Source organism: Canis lupus, chromosome 29, assembly GCF_048164855.1.
Source record: "Canis lupus baileyi chromosome 29, mCanLup2.hap1, whole genome shotgun sequence".
NCBI classification, from domain to species: domain Eukaryota; kingdom Metazoa; phylum Chordata; class Mammalia; order Carnivora; family Canidae; genus Canis; species Canis lupus.
The window spans coordinates 35,485,815-35,511,038 of NC_132866.1; the positions used below are offsets into that span (position 1 = coordinate 35,485,815).

The window sequence follows — 25,224 nt, forward strand, 5'->3', positions numbered from 1 at the left end:
ATATTTATTTATGAAAAGATATTCAGCTTTTCTACTGACTGAATTTTCAAGATACAACATACAATTTATAAGATAGTAACTCATGTATCAGAGAGCTAAAGGATGATCACAATCTCCATTAAGAACAATCTATTAAAAAGAGGATTACAGAAATGACTGGCAATAAGAGATTAAGATTTTTAAAGACCCTGGAAAAAGACTTACAAAAAGGAAAGAGCATAAAAAAAAAACAAACAAAAAAAACAAAACAAAAAAAAAACAAAACAAGAGAAGCCTGGAAAGACAAATAGGTCCCATGGCCATGTCTCTAAAGACTGCTGCAGTTTATATACATGCCTTGTCTAACCACCTCTTAACTAAATTACTTTTTTTTCATAACTGTTTCATGGAAAAATCCTGCTTAAAGTTCCTTGAGTGAGTAAATTCTTTCTTATTACTTATCTCTTCACTGAATCACTATACTCCTTTATATTCTTTGTTGTAAGATGCTAGGAAAACTTAATCTGAGTTGAAAAATTATTTGTTCTCAATTTCCTAGTAGGAAAATATCATTAAATGTATTAGTGAAAAATTCAACCCACTCACATATTTTACAAGGGAAGTAAAAGAAAATAAGAGACACTGAGTATGGGTATTTATATAAAACATGGAATACAGAGAGGAAAAACAGTATTTTCAATCGTTGACAAAAATTTCATTTAAGAGCTAAAGTTGTGAACATTCATAATGAAAAGGGAAGCTGCTTGCAGTAAAAAAGGCAGAAAACATTATTTAAATAACACCATTTAAAGACCAAAGAGGATAAATTAAAGTGAACAAGGTGTTTTAAACTATTATATAGATTGTTCACAATAAGGTTGAAATAGCAAGTACATACAAAGGGAAACAGGATTAGAAGTGGCGATTCTACAGGAAATATCTGGGAGACTTCAAGACTTTTAAAGTTAGAGGTACTTTAGGACACTTAATTTTACTTCAAAACCAGTTATATTATTTATAAACTGTATTAGCCATGACATGAACAGTTTTTTGAGTTGCAAATAAAAATAGAAAAATAAAAATGAGGAGAGGAGGAATGAAACAGTTGGAGACACTGCCCATCATGTGATGTAATGAACTGAACTGGTTACCACACATAAACTGGGAGAAACAATGTATATGAATTCCCAACAAAGGTATAAAAGGTGACAGAAAAATGGATGGGGTGATTCTTGGAATTAGCCACTAGGTGGTGGCATTGGCCCAGGACTGTTCAGTTGTGGGGGCTGGAAATCAGGCGTCAGTAACTGGTGTCATTTGTAGCTACAGGGCTGTCAGAGAATAGCATTCTACTTGATTATGTTAATAAAAATTTTGAAAGCCAACACTAGCTAAAATTCATCAACAAATTATCAAAGATTTACTATAAAGTGATTATAAAAAATATAACTGTGCTTGTCCACTCACCTTTACTACATTGTCCCCTGATTGTCCATTATTTCGTAAACAATCTAGACATATAGCAATTTGTGGGTCACTTCTGTGATAGTCCTTATCATCTTGATTTTCATCACCTTCTTCATCTACTTTAGGTTTGTCAACTTTTGAAGTATCATCTGTATAATTTAAACGGAACTAAGTTAGATGTAACTCAAAGTTGATTTTAAGGTTAAGCAACAGTATATTAATCATCGAGCAAATCATCAAGTTAAGAATTTTAAACATTTTTGGTTTGATGAAGAATAAATGAAAATTTTAGTATCTTTAAAATGTTCCAACCAACTCAATAATAGAAATATTTTTAAAAAGCCATCAGTGACTTACTAACATAACCTAAAATTTCTAGGCTCACTGGCCAAATGAATGATTCAGGACTAGCTATATCTGGCCACAAAAATGATTGCAATTAGTGATTAGACCACTTAGAAAGTAGAGAGGATATAAAAATATTCCAAATTCTATATATATTCAAATTGGAAACCAAGTACTCTTTTTAAAGTATCAAATACTGAGTTCTCAAAATTTCAAATTATTATATATTCACAAAATCAACTAGTGAAATATGAGAATTAGCTTTTTAAACCTGTATGTAGCTATGTAACATGTTAAATCCATTAAAGAAATCTGAATCACATGCTTTGTTATGTACGAATGTATTTAACCTACAAAATACCTGCAGCCTATGTATAATACAACTCCATGTGCTGATTCACTTATTTATGGAGTCCCTTTAACTCTGTGTTTGATATGCATTGTGATACACTTGAGGGATACTGAAACTAGAGGGTTATCACCCTCATCCTCACAGTGGTCAGGATACAGGAGGAGGGAGATACAGGCAAGTAAAGAAAACAGACCGATGGGAAGTATAATAAGGACTCTGATGGAAGAGGTAAAAATAGACTATGTGGGCACATATAAGAGAGGTATCCAAACTCTGGGTGAAGCAGAGATTCAGGGAAGATTTTCAGATAGAATATCTCTAAGCTGAAACTTGAAAGAACTAGCCAGTCAAGCATTATGGTACAGAAAATCCCAGAAAAAAGGAATGACAGGTTAGCTCCTCTTTAATGCCTAATAAAAGCATTACAGTTGTATTATAGAGGGCAGGTGGGTTCTCTTTCTTGTGCGTTCTTTTTTTTTTTTTTTTAAAGATTTTATTTATTTATTCATAAGAGACACAGAGACATAGGCAGAGGGAGAAGCAGGATCCTGCAGGGAACCTGATGCGGGACTTGATCGCAGGTCCCCAGGATCATGACCTGAGCCAAAGGCAGACACGCAACCACTGAGCCACCCAGGGGTCCCTGCTTTCTTTCTTCTATATATTTATATAGAATCCACATAGACAGGAGCTACCTTATATGAACCAAACTCCCAGCACCAAGAAGATTCAAATTCTCTACCCAAACTAAACATTATAAAATACTTTAAAAAGGGAGAAATATGGTTAAAGAGAGATACACACAAAGTAGGCTATAGTCCTTCATGAGTCCATCTATACGATACACAGAGTCATGGACTAAACCTACTATATATTTTCTACTGACAATTTCTTGGTTTCCTGTTCTCTTGAAAAGACAGTCAAAAATCGGAACATACAGTAAACTTTATATTATCTATACATAAAATTATAGCACTACTGTCTAAATTGCAACTTACACTTGGGTAAAACAAGTCTTTAGTGAAATCATTTTTTTGTTAGGCTTGGCTTCTTTGCCCATTTTGTTTGTTGTTATAGATAAAAAGATAATCCCTAACTACCTTATTCCAATAATTGAAAACTATTCTCAAACTTCCCCTGCTATTAGAAGCCAGTCTTGAACTGTTAAATTGAACTAGTTAAAACTATCATCCTCAGTTTACAGATGAAAAGAGACAGCATCTTGATTTATAACTGATAATCCTATGATCTTAAGGGTGAAGACTGAGCTCACAATGAGCCTATAAAAACATGTATACATCCTTAAAAGATTTCAATGGTATTTAGGCTATCCCGAAATAAATCTCATATTAAGTAACAGGAAAAGCATATTCTTCTTTATTATTTCAGATATGTTGTACTTTTTTTTCTATTGTGTGAATTATACATACTAAAAGCCTTTTCTCTGCCCAGTAATGTTTGCCACTTTGCTGAGACTATTAAAAATTACTGATGGTGGAGTCTCCTGGGACCCAGAAGAGAAATATGGACACTCAGTTTAAGTGATGGAGAAAATTCCCGTAAGAATCTAGAAATATTTTTCATTTCCCAGGACATATAAATTTGTATAGTCTGAGTTCCACATATAAAAATATAATTCCAGATTATCATAGCATAGACAGATCTCCTGATCTGGCACTCAGCTACATCTTGGTTCCTTCTCCAATAAGGCAAACATACAAAATAAAATAAATAGAAAACCCCCTCAGGGTTTAGCTGCAGACCCTGGCTATTTCTTACTTCAATTTCCTTTAGCTCTCCAGCAAATATTGTTATAATGAGTAGTCAGTTTTCTCTTTTTTTTCTTTCCCAATTCTAATTTTTTCTATTTCCAATTGCTTTCAATTGGTGTGACTCCAGATTTACACAGATGTATATAAAATCACATGATTTTATACAAAAGGATCATAATGTAAACAAAGGGCTACATGAATTTTATACAAAAGAAATCTGAGCTTAACGTGATATTAATTCACCAAATCTACAAAAAGTTAACCACTTTAAGAGAGTATCAGATATAGATGTAAGAAAGTCACCTTGTCCATTTTCTTGAGGCTTATTTTTCTTCCAAAATTCAGATTCACGCTCAAGTTCCTCTAATTTAAAAGAAAAAAGAAGTATAAAATAATAGAAACAATCATAAAATCTTTAGTAGAAATGTTGACTTCATAGAACACAAAAATCTGCAAGAAGCCGAAAAGCAACTTACGTTCTCGTAGTCCAGGGACCAGCTTAAATATAATTTCCTCTAATGTATTATCCAACCTTCCAAAGGGGAGAAAAAAGAGAATATACTAATAATGAAGATATCAAAATCCAATATTTAAATGGTTAAGAGATCTGTATCTTGCATGTATTACAAAATACAGGACATAGACAATTTCAGCATATCCACGATATCAAACTTCTCTGCATGCAGAGTGCACCCATTTCTAGCCTTTCCTGCAGTATTACAAAAATGGTCCCAGTCCCCAGCTCTCTCTACATCTCTATTCCCTAAGTAGGACTTTGAAATTCCTCCCTCAAGTAAAGGATGGCATCTATTTCCTCCCTTCAAGAATATCTATGAGCTAGCCTTGAAACATGCTTATTAGGACAACAGAAAATGGCACAAGTGACACCATGCTTAGCTCTGAGATAAAGCCTTAAGAGGCCTTCCAAGCTTCTGTGCACTCTCTTAGAATCCTGCCACCACACAGCAAGTCTGGATGATGGGACACCATGTAGAAGTGCCAAGTTGCCCTGCTGAGGCCATCTTAGACTCATTCATTCACTGTAGTCTCCTGAGTGAGTCCAGCCAAGACCAGAAGAACCACCACCTAGATCTGTGAACCACACAGAACTGTGAGGAATAAAATGCTTTTATTACTGTTTTAAACATGAAATTTAGGACTGGTTTGTTATGCAGCAATAGCTGATACACCTGCTCTCAAACTCTCTACCACCACTCTGGCTCTTTCCTGTAAAGGAAATAATGTTCATTCCTTCTAAGCAATTTAGACCTTTTAGTCATTCTATCTTCCTAGATAAGAAATGGTAAATATTTACTTTGCCATTTTTCCCATTTCCTTTTCCTGCTATGGAGGAGTGAAATGCTGCTTTTCGTGGCTGTTCCTTTGGTCTCCTGTTCCCACAGCCCCTCTGCTCTCTCAATCCCCCTTGCCCTGCTCAGCAGCATTATTCTTCTAGAATACAAACATGTACAATGTTCTCACTCTAAAAAACCCCAAAACTTTTGCTGAACCTATGTCTTTTCAAGCTGTTAGCAGTTTCTCAACCTCTTCTTCCAACTAGAAAAGTCTGAAAGCATGATTGACATTATTTCTGCCACACACTCTGGGTTTTGCTTCTTTTACTCTACTGTATTCCTGAAATCATCAGAACTTCCACACTGAATAGATTTAAATTCTTGCCTTAGAAAAAAAAAATAAATTGCCTTAGAATTATAGTTTAAAAATTGTAGATTATTTTTAAAAATCATTTTTTCTCCTATATTGCTTTACAGCAGTTTGACAGTGTTGCCCTAACACTGCTCCTTGAAAATTCCCCTTCCTGGTTTTTCCTTTTTCCTGTCTACTTTTCTTTATCCCTAAGTATTTTTAATTTTCCAACTACCTCAAAAATTGAGTATTCTCCATTGTTATGAACTCTGCACTTTCTTGATCTCTTCTACAGGCTGCCTGCCTTGATGATCGCATCTACTTTTGTGGCTTGAAAACATACAGGCAGATCATATGTGCGTGTGTATACATATGTACACACACATACATATACATTACACTTCTCTGCTGAGCTCAATTCTGTATTTCTAACTGATGCTGAAGATCTCAAGCACTTCCTTTGGCTCATCACTGTCAAGACTGTCTCATCTATCCTTCAACAAAACACTGAATACCTTTCTCCATGTCTTTCATTTTAAAAATTAAATTTAGAAATACCGTATCTCTCCCAAATAAAATCAAAATGAAAGAATTACCTGAGCCTTCCCCCACTTCAATTCACACATTTACTCATCAAACCCCACTGATTATGCCTTCTCCATGTTTCTCCCACCTAGTCTTCCCATACCTTTCATGCTTCTACTCCATCAATTGCCACACTTACAGGACAGCACAGCTACTTCCCTTTAAGTTGACATGCTCATAGTGAATCTTCCTTAAGCACTAATTTGTTCATTATCTGCCTGCTCAAGAACTAATTTCTTCCCACTACCTGGCTTTGAGTGTTTATATAACCTAAGTCCAACCTAAAACTATAACTGGTGCTACTGTCTCTCTTCTCTAGCTAACTGCCTTATTCAATTGTCCCTAAGAATGCCTTGTCATTTTCCGATCTGTTTTTCTTCCTCATTCTCTTCATCCTGACTCATATACTCTTTTCTTGCTCTCCAATCTAACCAATATTATCTTACTCTTTAAGACTTCATTCAAATACTAACTCATTCACAAAGTTTTCCCCAGATTTAATACTAGTAGTACTTAAGAGAAATATTTTTCTTAATATTCTTTCAGAGTAATATATACATACACACATATACGTAATGTGTGTGTGTATGTATACACACACACACACACACACACACAAAATTTACAGATCCAACTTCCCCATAAAACTCATGTTCAAATACAAAATTTTCACGCCCCACCCTCCCCATTCCTGATTCTTACAACCCCAGAGGGGTTTCAAATCCAACCTGTTTCTTTCTGGTAGCCACACTTTTTCTGCTGTCTACATTCTTCTGACTTCCTTTTATGGAAAATAAGATTTGGTTCTCTGATTTCATCTTGCCAGGCCCGTTTCTTCCCAACATACACTATTCTCATCTTTCGGATATACTCTTATTACCATATCTTTCTGATATACTTTTATTACATTATTTTGGCTTAATAACCAGTGTTTACATGGTTATAATTATATAAATATTTACAGACATTAGTAGACATCCGTGCATTCAACTTTTTTCTTTCTTTAGAGTTAGTAGTTGCTTTCTTTTCTTCATTTTCTATATACCTATTTCCAAATTCCTTGAAAGAATTTGTTCTGTTCTCAAGCAGATCAGGAGTTGACAAGTTTCATTTCTGTTTCTCTGAGACATCCCTCACTAAATTAAAGTCCTCTGTCCTCCTATCCAGTTTAGGACTGACTGACACCAAGGTCTGTCATTAAAACCACACCTTTGATTCCCTTGTTTGTCCCTCTCTCATTTGCTCAAAATTTTTTGGTACAACCACAACACTGGCTAAATCCAATTAGATGCAGGTGTGGTTCTCCATTAACCACACCTGCATCCACAGCTAGGAAGAACACAACCACAGCCTTACAAATTCCTAACTACAACCCCCATGTGCCTTTAAAGTTGCTAAGAATCCTACTATACTTCCCCAGTCAATTTATTCTCACTTTCCTAAATGACACAATTTCTTCTCTCCTCAAATCACTACATCCCCTCTTCCAATCCTTACTCTTGGCTTATAAACATTTTCTCCTCAATGAAAAACTTTCACAGACTCTGACCACCATATGTACAGTGCATGCACTTACATATACTCCGCCCTCCTGTTCATTGCTACAGATGATCTGTCAGTCTATATAAAGCCAATCTCCTCTCTCATTCTATAAGATTCCATTCCCTCTCATCTACCCGAAGACATTGTTTCACCAATCCCCCCTCCACTCCACTCTCCTACATTATTAACTTTCTGCTCTCTATTGGACCATTCCCTTCAAACATGCCATTTCTTTGGTCCTGTATCAAATGAAACAGAAACCTTTTGACCCTATTTCCCCTACCAGCTACTATCCTGTTTCTTTGCTCCCATTTGTGGCAAAACTTTGAAAGACTTGTCTATACTCACTATTTCTAATTACTCTTTCTCCCCTTCCTTCTTGAAACAATCCAGTTAGGTTTTTGCCTCTTGGCTCTACTGGAAGTACTCTTGTCAAGGCTGATGACCTCCATGTTAAACCCAAGCATCAGTTTTGTCTTTACCTTACTTGACTTCCAGGAACAATATCTGACACAGTCGATCACTGTCTTTTTTTTTTTTTTTTTTTTTTTTTTTTTATTTTTTTTTTTTGATCACTGTCTTTTGATACACATTCTTCACTTGGCTTCCAAGCCACACTCCTGGATTTTCCTTCTACTTCACTGAACCTTTTCAGCTTCCTTTGCCTCTCTGATCTCTCAACATGGGAATGCTCCAAGGCTTGATCCTTGGTCCTCTTCTCTTCTTTTTCAAGTGCTCATCCTGTCTCACAGTTTAAATAGCTTCTATATGCTGAACACTACCAAATATTTATCTCTAGCCAGACCTCTTCCTTGAACCATAGACTTGTATAACCATCTGCCAATGTTCTCTTCTCTGAAATGACTAACAGACTCAACATGTCCAAAACCAAACTCCCAACTACTCCTCCCCCAACGCTGCTCTATCCTTAGTCTTCCCTGTCTCAGTTAATGACAACTCCGTTATTCTGGTTGCTCAGTCAGGAATCTCAGGTCAGGGTCTACTTATTCTCTCATACTGTATACCTAATCTACCAGCAAATCCTGCTGGATCTTCAAGCTGTATCTAGGATATAACCATCTCTTATCTGGATCACCACAATTACCTTAACTGGTCTCCCTGCTTCTACCTTTACCTTGCAATGTACAGTGTATTCTCAACATGGTCATCAGAATGATCCTTTTAAGCCAGGTCAGGTCTATCCTCTAACCAAAACCTTGCTGTGGTTTCCCATTTTACTCAATTTTTTTTTTTTTTTTTTTTTTTTTTTTTTTTTTACAGTGGCCTACATGCCTCCCATTACCTCTCTGCCCTCACCTCCCATATTCTCTCCCTTCTTCACTGTTGTCTGGCCACATTGGTCTCCTTGCTGTTCCTCAAACAAGTTTCAGGTGTACTCCTGACTTAGTTCCTTTGCACTGGCTGCTCCCTTTATCTGGAACTGGAAAACTTTCCCTAGATTATAGATGGCTAACCCCCTAATGGCCATTAATTTTTTGCTCAAAGTTCACCTTCTCATGAGGCCTATCCTCACCATTTCATTTAAAATTGCAATCTGTCCCTCCCTTCACACTCCTGAGCCTCCTCACCAGCATCTTCTCCTTTCTCCCCTTTGTTCTAATATACCACATGAGTAACTTATTTTACAGTTTGTTGTCTATCTCTCCCCACAAAAATATGAACCCTATAAGGGCAAAAGTCTTACCTAATCTATTTTGCCCACTAAAGCACCTGGTATGATGCCTTGAATAAAGCAGGCATTCAGTAAATATTTGAATGAATGAATGCTTCCTCATAGAGTTTTCCATCCTCCTTCTATCATCTGTATCAGCGATGTCCAGTAGAAATATAATGTGAGTCAAATATGTAATTTTAAATTTTCTAGTGGGCACATTAACAAAAGTGTTTTACATGTTTTGTATAAAATTCTAATATCTAGTTTATGCATTAAAATATTTAACAATGCATTTGTTTAGTAATTTTAATTTACTTAAGATTCTATTTAATGAAAAGGTTTCAGGTTTTCATTTAAATTAAATTAAATACTGTTTCACATTTTCATTTAAATTAAATTTAAAATTCCACTCCTCTGGTGTACTAGCAGCAACATCACAAGTATTTAACAGCCACCGTGGCTAATGGCTATCAGACTGAACAGCATGACACAGGCTGTTTTCTGGGCCTACTACACAGCTGCCATCCTCCATCTCTCTCCCATGTTAGATTCCCTTCCTCCTTGGTTTATGCTCTAGGAATTCTCCAGTAGCCTCCTGAGAAAGTATGTAGAAGGAAATTCTGTTGATACCTGTATAGCAACACAGTATTATCTACTGAAGAAACCTTGACTCCCCTTGTTTTTTGCTAACAAAATATGATTATGTTCTGGCAATATGTCCAGCTTTAGGCAAAAATCAAAATTTGCTAAGGCACCTCTAGACCCCATACTACCCCTTTACCTAGGGTTTGCATGTGACCTAATTTGGACTAGTAAGTGAAACCCTGCTGCAGGACCCTTTGGTGAAGGTCTTCTGCCTGCCATCTCCCAGCAAACCTGGTCTCCTGCGGCTGCTCAGCTATCACTACCAACCGTATAGTTTCCAATTCCCATTTTTGCTCCCATCACTTCTTTTCCTTTCAACAAGAATTTACTGAGAACCCATTGTATTCCAGGAGTTATTTCCAGGTACCAAGAATATTGAAGTTCTTGTTCTTATCTCTGTTTGTCTTTAAAAGTTATTCTTTTGTAGAATAACTTTAGTGGGATAGGAGGAAAAAAAAAGGATATCATTAGATAAACTGACAACACTGGAATATGGAGGACAGTTTAAATATTGTACCAATGTGATCACACTCAAGTTATGTAAGATAATATCTCTAGTTGTAGGAAATACACACTAAAGTAGTTGGGGGTAAGGAGCCATTAAGTATGTGACTTACTCTGTAATGGTTCAGAAAAAAACAGAGAGCAGGTATGCATGCATATGATAAAGCAAATGAGATAAAATGTTAACAATAAACTAATTTGGGTAAAGAGAATACAAGTGTTTCTTGTATTTTGGGATTTTTTTGTGAGTTTTAAATTATTTTCAAACAAAAAGTTTAAAAAAAATGTCGATGTCATACTTTAGCCAAGGGAGGACATTTGATTAAATGGTCATTGGATCCCTTCAGGTATCTAACAGTCAAAACCAAGAATTTTTCTTCCAACATAGCACTTTAAAATGGAGTAGGTAATAATTATTAACTGTTTGGTATGGTTTTTGATGAAAGCATTAGAAAAAAATTTTAGAGGAAGAGTTCACATTGTTCTCTGAGTGACTTAAATCAGAGTTTCTTGACCTCCATACTATTGACATTTGGGGCTGGCTCTCTGGTGTGGGAGGAGGCTTCCTGTGAATCACAGGATGCTCAGTGGTGTCCAGCATATCTAGCTCAGTGGTGTCCAGCCATCTATCCTACTAGATGCCATCAACACCCACCCAGACCTGACAATCAAAAATGTCTCCAGATGTTGCTAAAAGTACACAGTGGGGCGGGGTGGGCACAAAATCACCAGTGGTTGAGAAGCACTGATAATAAATCCAACTAGGAGAAGTCCTGCCCAGGGCGATAGACTATAGTAGAACAGTGGTTCTCAAATGTTAGCTTATGTCAGAAACACCTGGAAAGCTTGCTGACTAAGATGGGCTCCACTCTCATGTTCCTCAATCAGCAGATCTGAGGTGGGGTCAAGAATTGTCATTTCTAACAAGATACTAATGGTTCGGGGACCACACTTTGAAAATCACTGGGCTTGACATTTACCTACAGAAAAATTACTACAATGACAGGCACTAAAATTAAAAAAAAAATGTCTGAAATGTAAGACTTGCAAATCCAGATTTATAGAATGATGGCAAATATTACACAGATTATGAGGGTTACATAGAGGCTATCTAGAGACTATCTAGTTGTTTTTAGATATGTACTTCCCTAAGACCACACAGTTGATCAGTGGTGGAGCTATGATAGGAAAAGTAGGAAGAAAATGAGTTTACTGGTAAGGACATCTGGCTTGTAGCTGCAAAATGACATGTGTATGTTAAAGTTCTAAGCAAAGCTGTGTCACTCACTTCTATAGATTTCAGTTTCCTAATCTGGAGAAAAAGGGTTTAGATTAGGAGCTGACAGACTACTTCTAACTTTATTTTTTTTATTTTTTATTTTCTTATAAATTTATTTTTTATTGGTGTTCAATTTGCCAACATATAGAATAACACCCAGTGCTCATCCTATCAAGTGCCCCACTCAGTGCCTATCACCCAGTCACCCCCACTTCCTGCCCACCTCCCCTTCCACCAACCCTAGTTCGTTTCCCAGAGTTAGGAGTCTCTCATGTTCTGTCTCCCTTTCTGATATTTCCCACTCATTTTTCTCCTTTCCCCTTTATTCCCTTTCACTATTTTTTATATTCCCCAAATGAATGAGAACATATAATGTTTGTCCTTCTCTGATTGACTTATTTCACTCAGTATAATACCCTCCAGTTCCATCCACGTTGAAGCAAATGGTGGGTATTTGTTGTTTCTAATGGCTGAGGAATATTCCATTGTATACATAAACCCCACCTTCTTTATCCACTCATCTTTCGATGGACACCGAGGCTCCTTCCACAGTTTGGTTATTGTGGACATTGCTGCTATAAACATCGGGGTGCAGGTGTCCCAGCGTTTCATTGCATCTGCATCTTTGGGGTAAATCCCCAGCAGTGCAATTGCTGGGTCATAGGGCAGGTCTATTTTTAACTCTTTGAGGAACCTCCACACAGTTTTCCAGAGTGGCTGCACCAGTTCACATTCCCACCAACAGTGCAAGAGGGTTCCCCTTTCTCCACATCCTCTCCAACATTTGTTGTTTCCTGCCTTGTTAATTTCCCCCATTCTCACTGGTGTGAGGTGGTATCTCATTGTGGTTTTGATTTGTATTTCCCTGATGTCAAGTGATGCAGAGCATTTTCTCATGTGCTTGTTGGCCATGTCTATGTCTTCCTCTGTGAGATTTCTGTTCATGTCTTTTGTCCATTTCATGATTGGATTGTTTGTTTCTTTGGTGTTGAGTTTAATAAGTTCTTTATAGATCTTGGAAACTAACCCTTTATCTTACTACTTCTAACTTTAAAAGTACAGAATTACACTTCTTAAGTGAATGGTAGTTATTTAAAAAAAATTCTTTAAGTTTTACATAAATGTTTATATACTCTTTTGATATAAGTAAAAAATTAATAGTACCAAGGTCAGCCTCCCTTACTGTTAGGCCTGTCCTCTCCTTCTACTGCCATGTTGTTCCATGAAAGCACAGTTACGTGTCAAATGTTAAAATACCTAAAATAATTGCAACTAAAGTAGCTTTGAGATAAAGCTATAATTTTAAATTTGGAAATAAATTTCTTAAATATTTAATGTTTAACATCTACAGACTTATTTTTAAATTTCTATTAATAATAGAATGCTTTAAATGCTTTAAAGTGAAAACAAAAACTTCATAAAACCTGTATTAACTGAGTCAAGGTGCTAACAAATATTTTGATGCATAATAAAACATATTAAGAGTTCACATAATTTAAGTTAGATGAACTATAAAATACATTTACTTACCTCAACATTTCTAATGGATTTGTCTCATGGACTTGGATGCCACACCTTGGACAGTCATTGCTATCTTCAAAGTGCTGTACAATACAAGTCTTACAGACTAAGAAGAAAGAAGATGTTAGATTAAAATGCATCATGTGAATTTCAACTAAATGTAATTAAAAACAGTCCTTAAGAATTGCCTATTATAGGTAGAATAGTATTCTTTAACCAAACTTTATAAAACTTTAAAATTCTAACAGTGTAAAAAAAAAAAAAAAAAAAAAGACCCAACTGAAACAAAGCTTAAAGTCAATGATATAAAAAGTATATGTTACTCCGCTAATTGCTTTCTTAAATATATTCACAAACCAAATAATTTGTTCATATTACTAAGGAAAAAGCTGGTGCATTTATTTTTTGTTGTTGTTGTTGTTGTTGTTTTTTTGTGCATTTATATAAAACAACAGTTCTTATTTAAAGAAGCACAAAGAAAGGTATAAACTTAGTAAGCCTGCAATGACTTCTTTTGAACGCGACACAAATAGTTCCTAATAAAACTTGAGAGTGTTCAACATGTTTGGATTACTTTTTTTGGCAAGGTGCTCCTGGGACAAATGAGGAGTTACAATGAAACTTCTGGCTTTTGCAGAGCATGATCAGTCTGTGCTCACAAATACCATAATTCCACGGAGCACAAAGTATGGGTAGTAGCATCAAGCTCCTACAAAGGCATGAGAGGTAAAGTGGAAGAACCACTGAGAAACTGACAAGGGTAAGATTTTAAATAAACATTCCAAACAAAGATAACAGAAATATAATTTGTGGATCTTGGCCACTAGCCCATATAGCCTACATTTCCCCCAGTAGGGGAATCTTTCTGGCTGTGAATCTCTCTCACCTTTTCCCTAGGTTTTTATTATCTCCTATGTCAAATGTCTTGCCCAAAAACCTTAAACATTTTTACAACACCTGAACTATAAAGAATTTTTTATCTAATTTCCTATGCCAATCCCCCCCCCCTCTATTTTATTATACTCTGTATAATCTGAAATTTTCACCTGCTACCTGTTAGGATCAGCTCCTGTAACTCCCCTACAAACTACTTCCTTTTCCCCTCCTATGCCCCACACTCTCCAAAAGAAGTAAAAAAGTTTATCTAAACAATTGATCAAAAGTAAAAACTAGACTTCTCCCACTGAGATTAGGTCTGAAAATTCAAGCATAACATATACACTGGTCAGAGTTAACAATGGTCAAGAAAGAATTCTACTCGGTACCTGATTTTAAAGTCTTTAGTACATATACAGAATAGTATCTTGGTATTTCCTTTCACTTATGCACTGATTCAAAAGACACTGAATGCCATGCACTGTACTAGGAGCTGCAGATGTAAAGGCAAACAAAGTCCATACTTTTATGGAACTTCTATTTGGAAAGGCAAACAAAGAATTTTAGTAACACATGATATTCACGCACACAAAAAAAAGGTAGATAGAGTGTTAAAGCATTGGCAGTTTTAGAGTGGTCAGGGTAGGACGTATGAGCAGATTTGTTTTTTTTTTTTTTGATAAATACACCTGAATCCCATTTTTCTACCTTTTTACCATTACATACAGCTTTAAGGACAGTACCCCTTCACCAAAATTCTCTCTAAATTTGGACAAAAGATGGTATCAGAAAACCTTAAAAACATAAAAGGGCTTAGATATGAATACTTCATCTGTCTTCCAAATCTCTTGGCCCAAAAAGGTTCTAAATGACTTTTCAAAAGTCACTGTTTGGGAAGGGAGGACTTTCTTGGTAAGCTACACTGAAGTGGAGAACAGAGAAACTAAATTCTTTTAAAAGATTGTTGGTATTTGCTTTTTTCTCAGGGACACTAGATAAGTCTCTGAAATTTGGGAAAGAAGGCCAAAAAAGGACAGATAAGAGGCAAGAATGAAGAGTATTACAAAGCCTGATCCTATCCTGAATCTCTGATCTGACCCTGGAGCTCTGATCTTTGTGGTTCAAAAGGTTTATCATACTCAAAGCGTTCAGGAATTCCTGGCTGTCTATCAGCCTTGGCCCAAATAAAGGCACGTGACATGCCCAGAGCAAGTCCTCTAGGTCAGCCAAAAGGCTAAGGGTAGAAGCCTGTCTTTCCAGAGGCTAAGATACTAATCTAGGCAGCTAAAGGACAAAATGTAAGGCTTATTCACCCAGGCATGCATACAGTTTCAAGAATAAGGCTGCGTTCACTGCTTAAGGTGAAGGCAGCACCAGTGTCCAAGGATGCTGATGGAGAATATTAATCTGTATCTAGATCTGGACTGTCCAATATGGCAGCCACCTAGCCACATGTGACTGAGCACTAAATCACATGTTGAAATGTTATGTTAGATATTCTGAATTCACTAAAATATATCAAAATTCATTTCATTTGTTTCTTGTTTTAAAATGTGGCTGCTGGATAATTTAAAACTACACCAGTGGCTCATATTTTATTTCTACTGAATGAGTGCTGTTTTAGAGGGATCCAGAAAGCCCCATCAGGAGATGAATTTGTTTTTCACAACAACATCTGAGATATGCTACTTTATTCTACTCCTGAATATGAAGAAGAGGTTTTCACAGGCTAGGTTACCTGCCTACTCTGATGAATGGCAGCACAGAGACTTGAATCACAAATTTTATTTCAAATTTTAAAGATTTTTGAACTTTACAAAGGAAAAGAATGTTATGTAAAAATACCAGCTGTATCAGGCACCACACTACATGCTTCAACATTTATTTAATTCAATGCCATTTAACAATTGAATCCTCATTACAAACCTATTAGGTAATATTAGGTCTCTTACAGCTGAAGAAACTGAGAATAACTTTAGTAATTTGCCAAAAATCATGGAGTAAGTGGGAAAAGCTGGGGTTTGAATCAAAGGTCTATTTTCTTAACTAATGCATGCATAAGTGATACATTTTCTTCTAATTTTATTTCTATAGGCCTATAATACATAGAAAAAGAATGCCCTACATCTTAATTTGGGAACCTTAAAAATGTCTGTTTATAGAATCAGATATCCTTTTAAGCTAAATATTTTGCACAAAATAATCCCTTTAAGCAGCTTATTTATTCCTTTCAAAAAAAAAAAAAAACTCTAGAAAAATACATTTCCCACATACTCTTAAAAGCTATTAAGTAAGTAAAATGCAACCTAAAATGAATTGGAGCCTGAGAAAACCCAGGCTAGAATTTCAGTGAAACTGAAAAGAGTAAAAGGAGGATTTTCTTTTCCCTTAGACACTTAAAAAACCCATCATTATAAAACTGACTTTTGATTCTTAGTTTATAATTATTTATACTAACTGGAAAATAAATTTTGAAAATATCTTAAAGGTTTAATAGCAAGCTTTCTTGGTACAGAAACTGCTCTACAGGTTAACTCAAATGGCCAAGAAAGATGTTGGAAAAAGTCCCCGACTGTGGTTAAGGCTATGTATGGAGACCAACTAGCATTTTCACTCTCACCAGCTACCCAACAGACAAATGCTGTAGCCACAAGAAATACCTGGTCAAAAAGGGAGTTAGGCTCACCAAAGATATCCCTCGTTGGAAAAACACTTAAATAGCAACAAGTGCTAACATTTACTGAGCCCTAACCAAATATCAGGCTCTGGGCTCAAGTCTTTGTGTGGATTATAGGATGAACTTCTACTACCCCCTTTGGCAAATGAGAAATCCAGTAGTAGAGAGCCTAAGCAGGCTGCCCACAGCTGGCCAACTGTGTAGCAGATGCAATATCCATCCTCAGGCTATGCAGCTCCAGACCTAAAATCCATACCACTATGCAACACATCTTAACATTGATAACACTTGGTCCCTGGCATTAAGATTTCGTATTTTTAATTGATGCTTATATTTAGCCCATCGTAAACAGCATTTAAGCTTCTGCCTAAAGCTTACCAAGCAAAATCTTCTTTCCTTTGACCACTTCTTATATTTGAACTAGGTTGTTGCACAAATTAATACAAAGAGTCACTGTGTCATCTAAAGCAGTGGGTCTCACACAAAATAGAACATTACTCAGCCACAAAAAAGAATGAAGTCTTGCCCTTTACAACAACACTGATGGACCTACAGGGTTATGTGAAATAAGAGAAAAACAAATACCATAAGACTTCACTTATATGTAGAATCTAAAAAGAAAAAGGAATAAATAAAACAGAAACAGATTCATAGTTGTAGAACAAACTGATAGTTGCCAGAGGGGAAGGAGGAGGGGGATGGATGAACTAGGGGAAGGGGATTAGGAAGTGTAATCTTCCAGTTATAAAATAAATAAGACATGGCAGGAGTATAGTCAATATTATTGTAACAACTTTATATGGTGACAGATGGTAACTGGGCTTATTGTGGTGGCCATTTTGTAATGTATATAAATATCAAACACTATGTTGTATAACCTGAAGCTAATACAATATTGTATGTCAGTTATTCTTCAATAAAAATATATGTTTTATAAAAAAACAGTAGTTCTCAAATCACTGCAATCACCAGTGAGATTTTTTTTTTAAACAAATTTGTGGACCACATCTGAGACCAATTAAATCTGAATCTCTGGGAGATTAGCACCAGGACTCTAACTTTGCAAAGCTCTCTCACCAAGGCAGCCAAAAAAGAACTGGGAAATCCCAACCAAGGATTCCATCAGAAGTCACTTTATTATTCACCATTAGGAAATCACTGCCATAGGATAAAACATAATCAAAAGAATATGGGATTAATGTACTCTTTCCCTATAATGCAAATTTACATGAGAAACCAGGTAGTACAGAAAAGTTGTTCCAGAAAAAAATAATCTTGCAGTGGATTGCCTGGATCTGGATCCCAGTTCTCTCATTAGGCAAATTACTTACTTTGTGTTTCTATGTACAATGGAGATAGCAAAGGTTCCTATCTCATAGGCTTCCTGTGAAGATTAAATGAGATAGTATATGTAACATATGCAAATGAGTGTTGGAGAATTTGTAAATATTCAGTATATGTGAGCTATCACTATATATTATTAGATCACTGGATGGGCATAAAATGATGATGAGAATTGGAGTAACTGAATATTGAATGGCATCAGACTATGGTTAGTTTCATGTGTCCACCTTAAATAACAGATGATCTTGCTAATGGAATTTGAAACGTATATCATGTATTGGTATTAGGCCTCTGCAGCCGTGTGCAGCCATGTTCACCCTAGAGATCGTCTTGTAAATTCAAGTATGATATTTATGACACACTGCTTCACCCAAATGGAAACTGCCTATCTCTACATGTGTGGTATTTCTTTTTCTGGGGAGGAGGGTCCAAGATTGACTGACATTTCTCCATTATACATGCTTCCTTAACTTTATATGTTTAATATAATTCCAACACAGTCCCATGGGTCTAGGCTTTACCGTATTGTCTCTTCTGATCACTTTATGTTCTACACATACCTGCTCTGAAGCATGATCATCTATTGATTTCTTATTTTAACTATTCAAGGGCTATCTATCCTACCTTCTTATTTTATTTTGGGGAGGGAGAGAGAAAAAAAGAGGGAAAGAGAAAAAAAGGGAAGGGGGGAGGGAAATAGAAAGAAAGAGAGAGGCAGGGGAGAGGGAAGAGATATTCATAAGCAGGCTCCATGCCCATGGTGGAACCCAGAAAGTGGGGCTTGACGACATGACCCAGAGATCATGACCTGAGCCAAAATCAAGAGTTGAATGCTAAACCAACTGAGTAACCCAGACACCCTTATTTTCAAATTCTTGGTGTAGGGGGTTCTTCATAACAGGTACAAAGACCATTTGTTGTTGCTGTCTTGGATGTATGGTCTGCCCCAGTCTCTTATGTATCATAGAGCTAGCTTCCCAGTTTTGATGACCCAAAGTAATCTACACAAATTTCTCTTCATGGGTACTAATTCTGCTATCACTGATAATAAAACAATAATATTCTTTTCTTTCGTGTCCTTGGTAGAGTCATTCATTAGTAAAGCCCTATTTATTGAAAGTGATCAAATGCTGACTTCCTTTGTTAAAATCTGAATGTGTTAGTTTTATCTGTTAACATAGAAGCATGCTTTTTCTTCTTCCCTTAAGCATATCACTATCTTTATATGCCTGTCTTGATAGCACTCACTTGATAGTTTGCCTTTGGAACATTTATTATCTAACAGTATGTAAGCAAACTGTGGTCATCTGCAAAAAGAAGAGGCATCAGTTTCCTGCTTTTATTACATATTCCTATGTGTGAAACTGACATCTTAAAAAGTTTTCCAGAGTAGCTGTAATTTGCTTTCATGAGACACTATCTTCTGGTTTTTCTTACATAAAGAACTAACGGACATCTTTCTCTTATGTATACACGACATATTTCTTTCAAAGGCTTATATGAGTTGCAATTTCATGGAGAACACAGCGTTCCTTTCTACTGAGTAGAATGCTTTAGTATTGTCTCTACAGGACAGAGGAACAGGCAGCAAATCAGGGTTTTTCGAACAGGGTTGGAATTGAATCTTGAGATTTAAGCATGGTAGGGGGATCTTACACCATGTAGGCCAGGAGACCAAAAGGTATAAAAAGGCTAGAAAGGCTGCCCTACTTAAATACAGACAGGTTTAAGGAATTGAGTATGACTCCAAGGTTAAGGTAGAGTCTGGTAGCTCAGTCAGTGCAGCGTCACCCTTATTCCTCTCCTTATCAACAGATATTTTGTGATCAAAATAATCACTTCCTCACACATGTTCTTGAATAGCTGTGCTGTTTTCTATTTCACCTCTTTTGTTTCTCTCTTCTTTCAGCATATTTAAACTATTGGCTCATTCAAACTATTATACTCCAGCCAAATCCCACTCTCTACACACTCTGCTTCCACAGGATTACAACAGAACACTGGGAGAAACACAAGTACCACGCGGATTGGTCTCTCACCTTAAATTCTTGATCATGAATGTCAGTGGGTCTTGCATCTGCCAGGCAGTCACACTCAATGTCCCAAGTCCATTATGCTCTTTGCTAATACTTCATACTTTCACCTCTCCTCAAATCCCCAAACATTTCCTCCCCAACCTCACTTTCCACTGATGACCTCACTTTTTTACTGAAAGCAAAAAGAAAAAAAGAAAAAAACTGAAACAAAGAGAATTCATACTACCATGTCTATTTCCTTACTACCATCTATACTTTGTGCTCTTGCCTATCTCCAAAACATTCATGTGCCTATCTAAAGCCGATCTCTGCCTGTGCATTATATCATCTCCCAATGATCCAAGAACACTGCTCCAGTGCTTCTCCTCTTTCACCTATGTTAGTCTTTTGCTGAGATTCCTATCAAGATTAAAACATTATTTTTCCATCTTAAAAAACAAAAATGAAAACAAAACAAAACAAAAACCTTCTGTTGACCCTACTTCCCTTGTGAGCTATCACTACATTTCAGAGGTACTTATACTCATTCCCCAACAGCTCTCTTCCCAATTTTTCAATCTTTACCTTCAATAAGGTTACTTATATAATCATAGTACAATTATCAAAACCAGGAAATTGGGGATCCCTGGGTGGCTCAGTGGTTTAGTGCCTGCCTTTGGCCCAGGGCGCGATCCTCGAGTCCCGGGATTGAGTCCCACGTCGGGCTCCCGGCATGGAGCCTGCTTCTCCCTCTGCCTGTGTCTCTGCCTCTCTCTCTCTCTCTCTCTCTTGCTATGTCTACCATGAATAAATAAATCTTAAAAAAAAAAAAAAACAGGAAATTAAGAAATTTCCATCCATTCACACCTATCCACACTTTCGCTCCTGATCACTCCACTGAAACTGCTCCATGAGATTATCTGTGACCTCCACATACATAGCTAAACCTAGAGGTCTAGTCTCAGTCCCATCTTACTCACACCTGATTTGACTCCTCCTCCTCCTTGACATGATACACAGTTGTCCTCCTGACTCATGCCTCCTCCTCTCCTTCTTAAAGTCCCAAGGTCAGTTCTTCATCTTCTCTATCTACACTCATTCCCTTGGTGCTTCCATTGTTGACAAACTACACACTGATAAACTCCAGACTCATATGTACACTTTCCAACTAGGCATCTCTGTTTGGATGTATCATAGCTTACATTCAATTTCCAAAAAATAACCACCTCATCTTCCACCTTGTTTTTCCTATATGATTTGATGATATCTTTATCCTTCCAATTTCTGAGGCCAAAAATCTTGGAAGATACTCTTGACTCTTTTCTCTTGTATGATCCACCTGTAGTTCATTAGCAAATACAGCTGTCTCTTCAAAATATAACCAGAATCTGACCACTTTTACCACTACCACCACTACCACCAACACCACATTGATGTAAACCATTACCATCTCCTGCTTGGCTTACTGCAGTCATTCCTAACAGCTCAGGTCCACTTTCAATAGTAGTTTGAAAGATGCTTTTTTTTTTAAATATAAGTAAGATCATGTCATTCCCCTACTCAAAACTCTGCTGAAATGGGTCTTCATTTCTCTCAGAGTAAAAACTAAAACCCTTAACATGGCCTTATAAGAACTGTGCATTGTGCCTGTGACCCACATCCACCCCATCACCTTTCCCAACTCTTCTTTACTCATTGCTCTCCAGCTGCACTGGCCTCCTGACCATTTCTCAACATGACAGGCACATGCCTGCCTCAGAGCCTTTGCTCTTGCTATTTCTCTACCTGAAATATTTTTCCCTTGGATATGTGATTAGCTAACTCCTTCACCTCCTTAAGCCTGTTCAAATGTCACTTAATAAGATATAGACATGAACACAGGCTTAGATTTTAACATCTCACTGACTGTCAATTCCCTTTACCCAGCTTGACTTTTTTTTTCTATAGCTTTTATCACCTTCCACTATACACCATGATTTATCTATTGCCCACTATGCTGCCTCATGTGTCCCAGGAGCCCAGTATAGTACTTGGAGGAGGTGGTACTCAGTAAATATTTATGGAATAAATGAGGACACAAGGGTTAGGAATCATAGATGGAGGCAGGATTTTAGGGCCTACCATGTCCTAATATAATCAAATCGGAAATCAGCATACATTTTCAACGTAAGTAAGGGAAGAGATTTTGAGTTTATTAGTAATTTTTTGACAATTAAAAAAAGTTAATTCAACACAAATTAAAATCTGTTTTAGTTTTTTAAATTACAATGATAATTTTCTGTTAACTGAGTGAACAAATGTTAGTGGTTGAGCATTCTGAGAGAACACAGCTTTGTCCACTGGGTTTTAAATTCTGACACTATATAGTAGTCTGGTAAAAACCAGTATGTTATAAAGTATCAGTAGTTATAAAAAGTCTTCACAGTATCCAAACAAAAGTTATCTTCTGTCTTTTCTACATGTTTGAACTGTACTTATTCACAATGTTTACATTCAACTATTGTGCTAGGCTTATTTATTTATTTATTTATTTTTAACAAACTCTACTTATATAGGTATAGAAAGAGAATGCTAGTGGGGGTAGGGGTGGGGCAGAGGGAGAGGGAGAGGGAGAATCTTAAGTAGGTTCCACACTCAGCATGGGGCCCAATGTGTGGCTCGATCTCACAATCCTGAGATCATGACCTGAACCAAAATCAAGAGTTGGATGCTTAACTGAGTCACTAGGTGCCTCTGTGCTACACTCTTAAACATACTTATATACTAACCATGATTTCTAACTCTGAATAATTACGTATTTTGGGGTACATATTTTTTCTTAATCCATAAGTGGTATCAGTTCCAAATGATATATTCTCAGAAGCCAATATAAGACAATTTCATTTTTAAATTTCTTATCCTCTAGTTTTGCCCTTTAGTGTCCACAACAATGCTTTGTTCATCTGTTTAAACACTCTTTACTATCTAATGCAATTTCAAAAGCTAAAAGAATCACAAGTTTAATATAATTTTTCTTTAGCATTATTGCTAATAATAGATGATACCTAGAATGTTTAAGATCTATAACTATTCTTATTTAAAAAGAATCATCAAAATGAATGCTATAATCATTTTCATGAATAAATGACTAGTTTCTGCCAGAATAGTTTGAAACCTGTAATATCAGTATACAAATGACCTCACTTCTAATACAATGCTAAAACACTGTATTTGCAACCTATTGAAACTTTAAATATAATTTCTAATTAGGCCTTTGATTTTTAGTCTAAAAACAAGTCTTGACCCTAAAAACTGAATTTTATTAAGAATAAGTTGTTGGAAAATTCAATTTATATCTTTTCTCCATTATAATGGCTATTTATTCACATTTAGTAAGTTCAGATCATGACTGGGTAAGTAATGACAAGTATATTGTCATGCAAACATAGCTAGAAGAGGATATATATATGTATTATAAAGCATATTAATATATATATAAATTTAAAATAAAGGGATGCCTGGGTGGCTCAGCAGTTAAATGCCTGCCTTTGGCTCAGGGCATGATTCTGGAGTTCTGGGATGAAGTCTCTCATTGGGCTCCCTGCATGGAGCCTGCTTCTCCCTCTGTCTATGTCTCTGCCTCTCTTGTCTCTCATGAATAAATAAATAAAATCTTTAAAAAAAAAAGGTAATTTATAAATTCTAAATATATATTAATTACAATAAAAATAGTAAATGATAAATTATGACAATTATATAACAAAATTTATAAATTATAAAATTTATATAAATTTTAAATAAAACTTTGTTGTTATACATAAATATATAAAAATATTTTTAAAAATATATATATTTGAATTTATCTGTTTGCTTGAAGAAATTTCAGAAAACAAAGTGAAGCAGAAAGAAGAAAAAATAAAATTAGGAAAATGTCATAATATATTATGAAAATATGCCAGTCAGATGTCCAGAATTTAGAGCCCAGTTCCAGCATTTTTAGCTTTGTTACTTAACCTTTCTGAGTCCTGTCTCTGTGAAAAATATTGGAAAAAATCTGAAATGCTCTTCCCTCAGACCTTCTCACAGCTCTTTCCTATTATCTTGGTTTCTGTTCAAATGGCAACTCTCAAGAAAGACCTTCCTCTGTTTTATTTTTCTTATAGCATTTACTTGCTTATTGCCTGTCTCTCCTATTAGAATATAAGTTCTAGGAGGGCATAGGCTATGCCTGTCTTGTTTACTGCCATGTTTCCACTGGCTAGAGTAATGACTGGCACAATGTAGGTGCTAATAAACAGCAGATGTTTATTAGCACCTACATTGTGCCAGTCATTACTAGAAGGGTTCTTGGGAAGATTAAATAAGATGATAAATGTAAAGCTTATGACCACAAATACAACAAACATTCAATAAATAACAGCTATTAACCTTTTATTAGCATTTATTTTAATTAAGGTATGATTTAATTACTGTCTGATTATAAACTGCCTAGTTGAAATATGCTAGTATTATAAACATCTGGTCATGAGCTGTGCTTTTCAAACTTGTACACCACAGAATCACCTGAGGACCTTCTTATTATAAGAATTTCTGGCCTTTGCCCTGGAAATTTTGATTCAACAGGTCTATGATAAGACCCAAGAATGTGCACTTGTAACAAGTTCTCAGATGATGTTGCTGCTGGTGGATGCTGCTAGTCTGGAGACTGCAATTTGAATAGCCAAGTGTATGTAGCCTAAGGTTTTTAAAAATTGAATAACAACGTATCAAGAGATCTCTGTACCTTAAACTTCTGCAGTTATAATACTTGTTCTGAATCAATCAATGGTTAAATTTTATCATCTTCTAAGTTGCTCCTTCATTTTTACTTATTATCAGGTAAAATTATCATGTAAATATTAAATAAATAAATAAATAAATAAATAAATAAATAAATAAAAATTATCATGTAAAATCACCAAGTCCCTTAACTGTCGCATCAACTAAATTATCAATCTTCTTCGTAGAAGTTAAAAACTAA

General features: G+C 35.9%; 1 protein-coding gene across 9 annotated transcripts in view; it reads right to left on the reverse strand.

Annotated features, from left to right (window-relative positions):
• Positions 1-25,224, reverse strand: part of PCGF5 (polycomb group ring finger 5) — a 128,319-nt gene that overhangs the window by 36,173 nt on the left and 66,922 nt on the right. For all 9 annotated transcript variants that reach the window (XR_012020885.1, XM_072806141.1, XM_072806145.1 and 6 more), the window contains 4 exons: positions 13,323-13,419; positions 4,392-4,447; positions 4,219-4,278; positions 1,447-1,595 (listed from right to left, as the gene is read on the reverse strand). Coding sequence is in view for 8 of the 9 variants with exons in the window: in XM_072806141.1 (XP_072662242.1) it covers positions 1,447-1,595; positions 4,219-4,278; positions 4,392-4,447; positions 13,323-13,419 (362 nt within the window). In the remaining variant the exon portion in view is untranslated. The remainder of the gene's footprint in view (positions 1-1,446; positions 1,596-4,218; positions 4,279-4,391; positions 4,448-13,322; positions 13,420-25,224) is intronic.